The 13,051-nt window shown below is 40.2% G+C and overlaps 1 protein-coding gene across 1 annotated transcript in view; it reads left to right on the forward strand.

Moving 5' to 3' along the window:
• The window catches only part of gphna (gephyrin a), a 33,335-nt gene that overhangs the window by 16,323 nt on the left and 3,961 nt on the right, over nt 1–13,051 (forward strand). Inside the window, exons 14-22 of the mRNA XM_053434292.1 lie at nt 1,309–1,428; nt 1,540–1,598; nt 1,714–1,867; nt 1,998–2,119; nt 4,321–4,408; nt 4,990–5,063; nt 6,215–6,279; nt 10,086–10,189; nt 12,295–12,391. Of these exons, the coding sequence (XP_053290267.1) occupies nt 1,309–1,428; nt 1,540–1,598; nt 1,714–1,867; nt 1,998–2,119; nt 4,321–4,408; nt 4,990–5,063; nt 6,215–6,279; nt 10,086–10,189; nt 12,295–12,391 (883 nt within the window). The remainder of the gene's footprint in view (nt 1–1,308; nt 1,429–1,539; nt 1,599–1,713; nt 1,868–1,997; nt 2,120–4,320; nt 4,409–4,989; nt 5,064–6,214; nt 6,280–10,085; nt 10,190–12,294; nt 12,392–13,051) is intronic.

The raw sequence follows: 13,051 nt of genomic DNA on the forward strand, positions 1-13,051 counted from the left end.
GCAATATTGTTGAATAAATATAATTAAAACTAGACTAATAAACAGAAAACCAAAACCCTTACCCCATCTGCCTGACTTCAGAACAGATATGGCAGTGGAAACGAATGAATGTCTGAATTTATAGGATGATGAGACATGCGCCACACAAACAGATGAGTTTCACTGTCAGAGTTAGAAAATTGGGCGACGCACGTAAGAAGGGATACATAAGCACGTAAGGGGCCCGGAAGGGCTCTTGCGCTTGCGGGCCCGTGAAAACGCAGAAGCATGTGCCGGCCTTTAGACTTGCCTACCTAGTACCTCTCCAACACCCCCACACACATAAATAAATAAATAAGCTTGCTAAAGCTTATTGGCAGCACAAACGTTATGACATTTTCGTCAGAAATGTCATAGGAAATAGATGCTTCTTGCCTCCGGACTTTGCTGATGACCAAGACCATGGACACCCTGGGTGGTTTAAACCAACTTGTCAGCGGTTTAAGTAGTGTTTGAGAGAGAGACAGCCAAGGGAAAGGAGAAAATGGGGGACATCTCTGAATGGGAGAAGATGTGGTGGTTAAGGAGCTTAGTTTGAGCATAGATTAGATCCCCAAGGGTGTGATGCAGGCTGCAGGTCTATGTCAAATATCTGTCCTGCTTACTTCAGATGGCTGCAGGTATTTAATGAATGGAAGGAGAAAGTTATTATACAGTATAATTATAGCTATACAGCTGTGGATAACAGCTGCTGTGAAAATCACCCACCATCTGTTGACACCTTTTCTGACAGCTGTGTTTTAATCACATTAATCTTAACTCAAGTTTGGAGTTTATTCTTTGCGTCTTTGACCCCTGAGATTCATTCCTGTGCTTTAGAAATGAGTAGTTTAACGTCATTATATACAATAGAAAATCATTATATATATATATATATATATATATATATATATATATATATATATAATGATTTTCTATTGTCCACTGTAGTTCCTGCAACTCACAAAGAGTAACAACTGTAGCAGATAATGTTGAAATACTCACAACACAAACAACTGTCACTGTTTTCAATTTGCAGTAGTAAATCTAAAGCTATGACTATCACTACTACCAGTTAACTACCTTGCTACAAATTTGACTACTGCACGATATCACACTTTTAATCAGTGACAATATTTTACTGTATACTCTGCTCAACTGATCTCTGAAGCAAACATAAAATGACTAAAATTAAGTGTTATCCAAGAAGCACTTGACAACTGTCAGACTAAGTCAATTTTGTGTGTATGTGTGTGTCTGTGTGTCTGTGTTGGGGTGTTTTGTGTGCAGCCCACCCATACAGTGATGCCAGGTCAGGTGATGAGGGTGACAACCGGTGCTCCCATTCCATGTGGAGCTGATGCTGTGGTCCAAGTAGAAGATACCGAGCTGCTGAGGGAGTCTGAGGATGTAAGCACAACACTTTGGATGTTTTCTGATCACTGGCTACTTTACTGCTGTGTATGGACAGCATATGTCTTCTTAGTGGGTATGATGATGTTGAACATTTGTCTGTTACAGGGCACAGAGGAGTTGGAGGTGAGGATTATGGTTCAGGCCCGGCCAGGACAGGACATCAGGTAAAACAACAAAACCAGTGGAAGCTAATTGCTATTAAAGCTGCAATAGAAAGCCACTGTTATCTATTCATGTAACATACATGTGTGTGTGTGTTTGTATGTGTGTGTTCCAAAGGCCAATAGGTCATGACATCAGGCGAGGCGAGTGTGTGCTGTCTAAAGGAACACACATGGGTCCGTCAGAGATTGGCTTGCTGGCTACAGTTGGAGTGACTGAGGTCAGCGTGCACAAGTTTCCTGTGGTGGCTGTGATGTCCACTGGAAATGAGGTACATGCCAATAAACAGATGCAATTACACTCTGACCTTTATTTAGATATTTGCGCTTAGACTTTCGGTTGGTCACTGAATCAAGATGCTAGGTGTTTATATCTGTGTGTGTGTGTGTGTCTGTGTGCAGCTGTTGAATCCAGAGGATGACCTCCACCCAGGGAAGATCAGAGACTCTAACCGCTCCACTCTTCTGGCCACCATTCAGGAGCATGGCTACCCCACCATCAACCTGGGCATCGTTGGAGACAAGTATGAACGTTTATTTTGATAACGAACATCTCAGATTCAGGACATGTAGCTCACAATAGCATCCAATCATTTACAGTTTTGTGCTGAAATATTTTGCCCAACAACTGATATTTATTTTGAACCTTGGGATCATAATGATTATAACTCTGTGCTGGAGATGGTTTGTCCATCCATTCTTCCCAGTCTGTCTAAACGTTCATTAATGCCCTGGATAAATTTCTTCAAATTCTTCACCTAGATTCAAAGATGCCCTGATTAGATTTGTTGATCAAAGGTCAAAGACACTTTACTGTGACATCATAATGTTCCTCTGGCCATAATTTAACACTCTTCCCACTATTCCTACACCTTGACTGGTTGGTTGAGCCAAACAGTTCTACTTGGTTGTAATTGTACTTGACCAGTGTTATTATATTAACCTTTATATAGTTAAAATACTTCTTCTCTGATTTCATATTCCACTTTCATAAAGCCTGATGTAGAAAACAAGAGACTTAGCCCCAATCCCATTTCCCCCCTTCTCCCCCCCCCTACCCCTTGTCTTCAAGGGTTATTTTGCCCCATGAAATGGAGCTAATAGGTGTAGTGGTCGATATCTTCCACTACGAATTGGGACAGCACTTCAAGAAGCTGTTACATCATCAGTAGTGGTCAATGTAAACAGACACGACAAAAAGTTTAGCCGAGGTTGTCATTGTAATAACATTGTTAAGATCTTAAATAAACCAATAATATTGTTTGCAGTTACTAAAGTGACAAACCCTTTATATCCATATAAATCTATGCTAATGCAGGTGAGTCAATGACATTTGAAATTAAAAAGCTTGGATGCTCTGCATTATTTCTCATATAAATCAAAAGCTCACAGCTTCAGTTCGCTAGCAGGGGTCGGTATGCATCCCTGCCAGGATGCTTTGCTATTAGAGGAGCAGTTCAGTTCAGTAATATCGCTGCAATACTCAAGTTAAATTAAGTGCATTGTGTATCTTCAATGAGGGGAGTGCAACATAAGAATATGTCAAAATATGGGATTATCACCTACACATGAACGTGCAAAATGAAGGGGAAGAGGTGAAATGGGATTGGACCTTAATTTTCAAATAAATCTAAAAAACAATGGTCAAAACTGAAGCTGCAAAGGCACATATCCTGACGTTTAGTCCTTTCCATGGCCGAAAAAGAGGGACTCTGTACAGAGTGTGATCTTTCAGTTTGATTTATTTATTTTACATTCAGATTCTTTATGCTCAGAAGGGTGGCTGGCGTCTCCCTTAGGGATAGGGTGAGAAGCTCAGCCATCCGTGAGGAACTCGGATTAGAGCCGCTGCTCCTTTACTTAGAAAGGAGTCAGCTGAGGTGGTTCGGGCATCTGGTAAGGATGCCCACTGGGCGCCTTCCTTGGGAGGTGTTTCAGGCACGTCCAGTGGGGAGGAGACCTCGGGGAAGACCCAGGACTAGGTGGAGAGATTATATCTCAACACTGGCCTGGGAACGCCTCGGGATCCCCCCGTCAGAGTTGGTCAATGTGGCCCGGGAAAGGGAAGTCTGGGGCCCCCTGCTTGAGCTGCTCCCCCCGCGACCCAACCCCGGATAAGCGGACGAAAATGAGATGAGATGAGATTTTTTATGCTTTCACTCAGACCCTGCTTTTGCACTCAAATAGGCCCTACTTGTGCGGAAACTGTGCACTTGATCTCAGATGTTGATATTGCTTGGACAGATTTCCTGGGGCTCATGCTGCTTTTGTGCACGCATGTAACATTTACTCTCAGATTTTTTTCTTAAATGCTTGGATTTTGTGGGGGCGAAATTCCCCCAACCAGTAGTGCTTAAATACTGTATCTGAGTGCAAGCGCACAAGCAAAGCAAATCTAAGCACAAGCAGGGTATATTTGAGTGTTTACAAAATCTGAACGTTAAATAAATAAGTCCTGCTCTCAAACTGAAAGACTACAGTTCAATAAAGATCAGGAGAAAAAAAACATAATCCTGCACTTCCCATAATGCCAATTGACTGTAACCTCTTTCGAATCTCCTTGTGTGGTAAATGCTCTTTGAAATGCCTCATCTCTTGTTTGTCACCAGTTGTAGTGTGGTCATTTTCTCAGACATCACAAAAGCTTCTCAACAGCCACATGACAACATTTTACAGCTCAGTGGCTTCGTCAGGATTAGTAAACTGGGTTTGATGTGTCCTGCAGCCCTGATGATCTGCTGTCAGCTCTCCATGAGGGAATCAGTCGTGCCGACGTCATCATCACCTCAGGAGGCGTGTCCATGGGAGAGAAGGTACCTCAACCTTACAACCCACCTCTTCTAACTAAATAAAGAATTCCATGTTGAGGAGATGAAATGTAATGAGGAAGATGACAATCCCAATTCACGGTATTTATATGTGCCTGATTCAGCTTTGCGTTTTCTTTTGTTGCGCTGAAAGCCAACATATAGTATTACCAGATGCTTTACTTTTGGAGCTTAAAGGTTAAAGGTCAAGGTCAACAAAATAATGGTCAGAAAAATCAACATTTTCAGAAAATAACAGTTTATGTTGATCAAAAACATATTACCAACCATATGATATGTGATTTCATGAATACGACATAAAGATGTCAGACAATTCAGTCCTAAAGGACTGTAGACATGACCTAAAAATCATATAGATCAACAAAAAAAATTATCATCATCATGTCACTATGAAGTAAAAAAATAACACTGAATTGTTCACTAATACATTAAACTTTAAAACCAGTAAAATTACAGCAACAACTACAGCTTATTAGGTTTTACTAATGATTTGTCATCTTTGCTTTTCATTTCTGTTGACTCAGTTCAGTTTTATAATGTTGTTGTTTTTCACGTTTGTCTGTCAGGACTACCTAAAGCAGGTGCTGGATATTGATCTACATGCTCAGATCCACTTTGGTCGAGTCTTTATGAAGCCAGGGTAAGACGGGGGATGGGGTTAAACATAAAAAATGGAGGAAACATGGATATTTTTTTTTCTAATGACCCCTGGTGAGAAACAATACCAACCTCTTTGTTCATAACATTTATGCTGTAAACTGAACTATCACAACATCCTCTCGGACTTTTAATAACTCTACATACATACATAACATTAAAGCAGCTCACATCATTTAAAGTGAGTCACATGTGGCTGAAACAAAATAGACGCCTTCCTGTTACCTTAGTTAAATTTAAAGGGCGTATCTTTAACACCTGGTTAACACAGGTTAGCAGCCCTGAGGGAACTGATAGGCCCAGTTTTGCAAAGCTATCGGCTAACTAGCTAGATTGGTTAACATCATAATTCACATCCACTGGGACAGTGACTAGCATGCTAGCAGTTTCCTCTTCTCCGGTCAGAACACATAGAAACACACAGCAACTTTTTTGGAGCTTAGTGGAAATGTGAAGATAAAGACTGTAAAACATTAAGAAAACAAGAGTTTCTTCACCGAACAAACCGGAGACATCAGCTCCTCCTTGTCTGTTGCTACTGAAGAACAGGCCTTGATAACACTGTAATGCTCGGGCCCTAATAAAGCAAACTGTACAAATAGTCAAAGTATCGGTGTAAAAACCCTCTGCAGCAACTGATAACGACAGAATAGAAGTCAATGTCAGAGAAGTGAATAAACACGATTAATCTCTCCATAGTCTGACCCGTCCAGGCTGCTGCCTGTCAATCATCTGAGAATGTGTCAATCAAACAGACACGCCCCCAAATCTGCAGCTTTTAAGCTCTAATATCGAATTAATTACGATATAATTTTCAGATGCACCAACGTATCTCTGTTAAGAAGCAGTATTTAGCGAATGAGACCATATTCACAGGTGGGACCATTTTTTGACAGAGTATTTCATGGGAGAAATTGTCGTTTTTTCAATGGCTGTCTAAGGTGCCAGAGATTTCTTGGAGCCAGTTTGACCCAGCCCCTGCTGGATATCTACAGTATTACACTTTTTAGCACTTCCGCATAGGCTTCTTCTTATGGACCCGGAAGCTACGTCCATTTTGTATATACACGTATGGTCTGATATGATCACAGCTAGTAAAAGTAAAATTACCATCTGCGTGTTTCTGTTCTTCAGTCTTCCTACTACCTTTGCCACAGCTGACATTGATGGAGCTCGGAAACTCATCTTTGCTCTGCCAGGTACCGTATTTATATCTAATGTTACTGCTTTTGTGTGTTGTGTCAGTGTTGTCAGTAAGTGTGTATCTCACCATTGTCCAATCACCTAGATCCTGTTTGATCAGAACTGTTTGGGCTCCTCACACACTGTCGTTATTCATATGAAGCCATGTTCAGTGAAGTACATGTAACCAACTGTATGTGTTGGCTCAGTCCTAATCCCAATTCTTGAATCAGGAGTTTATGTGACAAGTAACTGAAGTTAAGAATTGAAACTTGGAAATGAAAACAGAACGAACAAGAAGATGTCCAAAGATGTACAAGATATTTAGTTTTGTCTTCATTTCCTAAGAGTAACCTTCAACATAAAAGCAACTGCAGCTCAAAGTCAGAAGCACATAGTAACAGACACGCACAAACTGGTGACAGTTGTAGCTTAAAGATCATTGGCTAGAGTGATATGATGCCACAAGTCTTTCAAATTTCGCCAGAGAATGGCCTCATGGTCTTATTGAGTTATACGTTATTTTTCAAAGACGCAAAGGTCCAACTGTTTCTGTAATAGACAGTCTAACTTCAGGATTCATCTTTCTGAACTTATCCTCTTCGGTTCTTGAAGCAATTCATTCTCCATCTGAACAACTAACAAAGCATGTTTAATCTCTTAAGTGGCTGGTTGTAGCTGGTTGCATGCTATCATTAGCTAACACCTCTATTCCAAATCACCAAATGAAATGTGAGTTTTATCCTGGTACTGACTCATTCCTGATAGCAACATTGAAAACAGACAACTGAAAATAACACAAATGCTGCATACACATTCACAGCAAATAAAGGATACATGAGCCTACCTTTGATCATCATGTATATCTGTCTGTAAACATTTCATTTCTGGAGCTCAACTCAAAAACTTCTGTGAATTTTATGTTGATAAATCATCACAATGATATTGATCAGGTAGTGAGATGGTTCCTTCGAATACTTTAGTTGTATTAAGATTACATGTTTTATGTAGCTGCATAGCATCACATGTGAGTTGGCATGGTAAGTTTGGGAGAGTAGGCTCTAACATTATAACTTTTCACCAGTAAGCAACAGACAGATGCCAAACATTATGTTTTACAGGGTGTTTTTTTTATGCAGAGATTCGATTTTTGTTTTAAGAAACAATTGGCTACTCTTGAAGATTGTACACTTACATATAACTGTTAAAGCACCAAATCATCTGCTGTTTCAGGTTTTGTGGTTGCCGGGGTTGATATGTTATCTCCTGATGACTCTTGCTAAAATTTCATTCTGTAGCCTGCATATTTTCATAGTTTGTCCCAGTGTTTTTTTTGCTGGCTCTCGTCAAATATTTAGTCAATCTATTAATTTGAAAAATCGTTTTCGTTACGAGAACAGGTTACATTCAGGTACTGACAAACACAATCACTTACCAAAGTGTTTCTTAGTAACAGCAGAGCAACAGATATTACCTCAAATCATCAACATTGACAGAGCCTCAACTTCAAAACTTCAAAAGACCTTTATTGTCACTCAAAGTTATACAGAAAAGTGTAACTTGAACAGAATTTTGTTGCATTTAGTTCACAATACAGAGAGGAATAAATTAATATAAATACGTAAAGATAGAATCACTTTTAAAGCAGCATTAGGTGTAAATTGCTCTCGATACGACGTAAATATAAGTATATTGCAATCTCCTTATGCTGCCTGCAGGTAATACTGTGAAACCTTAAGTTTATTTTGGGTATCATCTTTGCCCAAGCCCAAAGTACAAACTTTGAACCTTAGGTGACCCTCAGCTGATTGGAAACATAATATGCAAATATATTGATACCCATAATCACTGTAACCTGGACAATTATTGGATATTCATGCATTCTCTTGCTTAACCAGCCACTTGTCCTCATTGCTGTGTTCTATTGAATAGCATATTACTGGTCCACACAAGTTCATATTGAGGATTTCTGTTGTTAAGTCTTGCAAGTTTGAATTATGGTAACCCATAATGCCCTTGTCTGCATAGACCCACAGTAACGTCTACATGACTCTTTAGAGAACCATGCTTATGGGTTTATAGGAGTCATCCTCTCTTCTGAATAGGCCACTGCCTGGACCAGCACCTACGTTTCTTTGTCCTTAAACTGGTAAAGCTGAGGCACAGCTAAATCTTTTAAAGTATTATGTGTCTTGTTCTAGAGAAACTACCAGAATAATTACAAAAATAAGATACATATTTTTTAATGCTGTGAGAAACAGCAAAAGTTGGGAGATCTCAACATTTGCTTTCATTAAATGTTAAGAAAATACTACATGAGGAAAAATGAAAGCTCCGCACAAACAATAGTTCCAAATCCCTGTTTGCACCTTGGTTTGTAATGCTCTTATTATCTGGAGACTGCTTCAATACAATAAAGCTGCTTTCAAATATGCACTGAACTCTAGACTTGTGTGAACGCAAATGTCCAAGTGAGAGCCTCCGGACTTGCTCTGTCTGGCCCCCAAGTTAAAAAGCTTGCAGAGAGTCCGGCGGAACCGATGTGAGAACACAGAATGAGATCCTCTTCAGGATTAGTTGCCAGCGAGTTGGGGTGTTAATGACATCTCTAACATGCGACAAATGGACAAATGCAAAAAAGAAAACAAATATCTCAGGAAGAAAAAGAGGAGCAACTCATATATAGGACGTCGACCAAGATGTCTAGAGAGTTTTTGGTGATGAAGGTCAAAACTTGTTTCAATGTGCTGTAAACCAAAGTATATGATCTCCACAGCGGAATTACTACGTTACATCTTGCCTCCCCCGGCTGCCCTCACGTTAAAGCTCCAGCCCAATGTCCAGACGCAATGCTCCAGACATCTGTCAGAGTGCCTGTCTGAAACCTGCTTGAGTGGCTCAGTCAACCATGTATTGCTCTTGCATTGGGAGTTAAGCCTGAAACATGCTTCTGCGTTTTCACGGGCCCGTAAGCGCAAGAGCCCTTCCGGGTCCCTTACGTGCTTATGTATCCCTTCTTACGTGCTGACGGGTGTCGACCCCCTTTTCTAAAATTTACGGCAAAGCTCCGCAAGCTCACTCAGCCCGCAAGGCTGTGATTGGTCTGCTCTACATCCCTTCTGGAGCTGCATTTCCGGTTTCATGCCCCATAATACAGGCAGAAACAACGGGAGATTTAGAAGAATGAATATGGACCAAATAGAAGAACGTTTGGCAGAAGAGATCCGAAAGTATGTCCACTTGTATAACCCGTCACTGACTGGCGTATTTGTCCGCCTGAAAAAGGCTACAAGGAGCCGCAGTAGCTATGTAAATAAACAATCGATGAAGAAGAAAGAAGGCGTCTCTCAGGCTTCGACAAAAAGCATTACTCCGCCTAGTGTTCTGGCGCGGAATTGCTTTGTAAGACGCGCAACGGTTGGGGAAGCATGAATGACAACGAGTCTTGCGCCACAGCGGCGTGAAAAGACGCAGACGCAGTCGCAGAAGCATGTTTCAGGCTTCAGTCCCAAACTTGCTGACAGTGAGTTTTTTTGCCTTCGTACAAAGTGTCTAGTGCTAGTTATGACTAGCATCAAAAATAATTTATTTAGAAGGGATATGTCTGTTATATCAGGCATGTACAATACAACACCAACATGTTCAATGCAAAGGGAGACAATGCAGACACTAATTAGACATGTATTCACCCGGCACTGTACACTGTATATATGCACTCTTGTAGATTGTAGTAAATATCTCCAAACTTTATATCTCAGTTGTTGTTAGTGCCTATGCTTTCCTCCTAAGTAACCCAGTGTTGTGTTGTTATGTTGTTTTAAAGGTAACCCAGTGTCTGCAGTGGTGACTTGTAACCTGTTTGTGATTCCTGCTCTGAGGAAGATGCAAGGCATTCTGGATCCTAGACCTACTATCATTAAAGCTAGGGTAAGACGCATACACACACACAATCCAGTGTTAACTTTGGCAGCTATTTTTGATTTAGTCTTAGTCTTAGTCTTTTGACGAAAATGCATATTAGTTTTCGTCACATTTAGTCATGTTTATCCTGATTAGTTTTAGTCGACGCAAAAGAATTACATTTTAGTCTAGTTTTAGTTGACGAAAACTAATTACATTTTAGTCTAGTTTTAGTCACATTTAGTAGCCACATTTAACTCCTTTTCTTCCCTTCTCAGGCACAGGGACCCTGTGTTGTGTCTAAAACTGCATAATAGTCTAGCTTGCAGTACTTAGGTTGTCCATTAGATATCCCTACCAGCATAAGTCTATAGCAGGGGTCGGCAACCTTTACTTTCAAAAGAGTAACTTTGCCCCTCCCCCTCCCCCAAATCAAATTTGTCTGGAGCCGCAAAACATATTTGATAACAAAGCTAATAAAGTTTGATATAAAGTTAGACTATACTAAACTATAGTTTGTTGCATTTACGAAATTATAGAACGACAATAAAGAAAACTCTTGACATTTTATTGCTATTTGTACCTGTTACAACAAAGGAAAACCCAGAGAAGAGAAGAAAATACACAGGCAAGTGTCTGCCTACTTTGAAATAAATTAAACACAGAACTTTGTAGGGCTATTTGAGTATTTGTGGGAAATGTATGAAATAAGAAGTAACCTATTTTGAAATAAATAAAAACATATAGCTGCAGCCTAATAGCTTAAAAATATATATTTAGTTTTAAATGTGAAAACAAAACGGAGAGCAGGTCAGACTGGAGGCAGACACAGAAACTGAAGCTCGGTACAAACCAACTGCAGCTTCTGCTCTGATCAAAAAGGGCTGCGCTGATCTCTGATCAGCTGAGACCAGAGAAACTCTGTGTTTTCACTGTTTCCATAGTTAAGAAGCAGACGGTGAGTCAGTGACCGGCTCCTTCACGTGAACAAGCTCTGATCTTGTTTCTCTGAACAAATGAGCGGGGCGGGGGGCGGAGCCTCGGGACCAGTGCGCTATCTGGGGCACACACACACACACACAGACAGACACACACACACTCACTCGCCCGCTCCTGATACTTCATGACGGCCTGACACGATGATGTTTAAAAAAAATATTCTGACTTAGTCAACCACCAACATTTTCGTCTCGTCTCGTCTCGTCTCGTCAACGAAAGTTAAAATAGATTTAGTCATAGTTTTTATTTTCAAAGATCCGTTTTCGATACGTCTTTGTCTCGTCTTCGTCATGGAAAAAAGATCGTTAACGAATATTTTTCGTCATAGTTTTCATCAACGAAATTAACACTGACACAATCACTAATCCATAATCTCAAATGTATATATTAATACATTAAGGGTATAGACACTGTTTACATGGTTGATCATAATATGACAACAACTCTTTTAATGGTAATGTAAATTTGCTTTACCACAGATGCCAGATATCTGTTAATAAGTTTTATAAAATGGCACACATCAACTTTTTTGTCGTAGAAATTATAGAGATGTAAAATAAATAACTCCATATTCTAAGATACTGTGTCCAGGACAACTCACACAAAAATGTGCAATATTTGGGGAGGTTGTTAAGGCAAATTCATAGTGTCCACATCCGCCAGTCCACTGGGGTCTGCTGTGCTGCTTATGATGTAAAGTTTCCCACATTTGTGACCACGCAGACTGAACACTTAGACTGCACATGCTACAGGTACAATAAAGTAAATTCACCTACTGGAATAGAACGAGGGATCAGGTATGCATACCTGAATGCAAGACCGACACAGACCTTCATTTTAATATGAAGGGAGCCATGGGCATGTACGTGTGACCGGAACAAGTAGCTCAGTCAGCTTAGTGCCACTTAGCTTTCCACAAAGGCAGGAAACTGTGGAACAGCTACCCAGGCTTTGTGCAAAGGAAACAGAGTTCTAAAGTTGAGCAATAAACATTTCATGTATCGCATTGTGAAATTATTTGTTATATGTAGCATATGGGCATTACAATGGTATTCTTGTTCCAAGAAGTTAGATACAGTGAAGTTGGACAGATCTATAACATGCCCATAACCTTGTGTTTATGTGTATTTCAGCTTTCCTGTGACGTCAAGCTGGATCCAAGACCAGAGTATCACCGCTGTATTCTCACCTGGCATCACCAGGAGCCACTGCCCTGGGCACAGAGCACAGGTACACACACACACGGATATACACACACTGACATACACACACATTTTAGCCGTGGTCTTCATTGCAAACCCATGAGGCAAGAATTGGGTTTCCAAATCAGTCAAATCAGTACTGCTCAGATCAAATCATTCCTTTCATGCCATTATTCACCTTCAACCCAAAACACAGCAGCTAAGGTTCTTACATGAACATGAAAATATGATCCCATCACACCCATTCTCACCTTTGCAATGCTTACGCATGGATTTCAGAATTAATGTGCAAGATTTTATTTCTATTTTTGAAATCACTGAATGGCCTTGCACCGCCCTACCTTGCAGACCTCCTCATCCCTTATACCCTGCTCTGACTCTCTGATCTGCTAGCCAGGTGTTGCTCACCATACCCAGGGCTAGACTAGAGACCGGGTGGTAGGGATTTTACTGTTAGGGCTAACTGTGGAACAACCTTCCTTTGTTAATGAGACCATCTGCCTCAGTGTCCTCTTTTTAAAAACACACTTTTAGAAAATTGCATTTAATTATTTGTGTGTTTTATCCTTAGTCTTTTGATTTAACTTTTTTATGCATTTTGTCTTTAAAGCTCTTTGTAAACCTGTCTATAAAAGTGCCATATAAAAAGTATATAATAATAATGATAATATGAATGATTATTATTATT

The sequence above is a fragment of the Pleuronectes platessa genome, chromosome 11, assembly GCF_947347685.1.
Source record: "Pleuronectes platessa chromosome 11, fPlePla1.1, whole genome shotgun sequence".
Classification (NCBI taxonomy): domain Eukaryota; kingdom Metazoa; phylum Chordata; class Actinopteri; order Pleuronectiformes; family Pleuronectidae; genus Pleuronectes; species Pleuronectes platessa.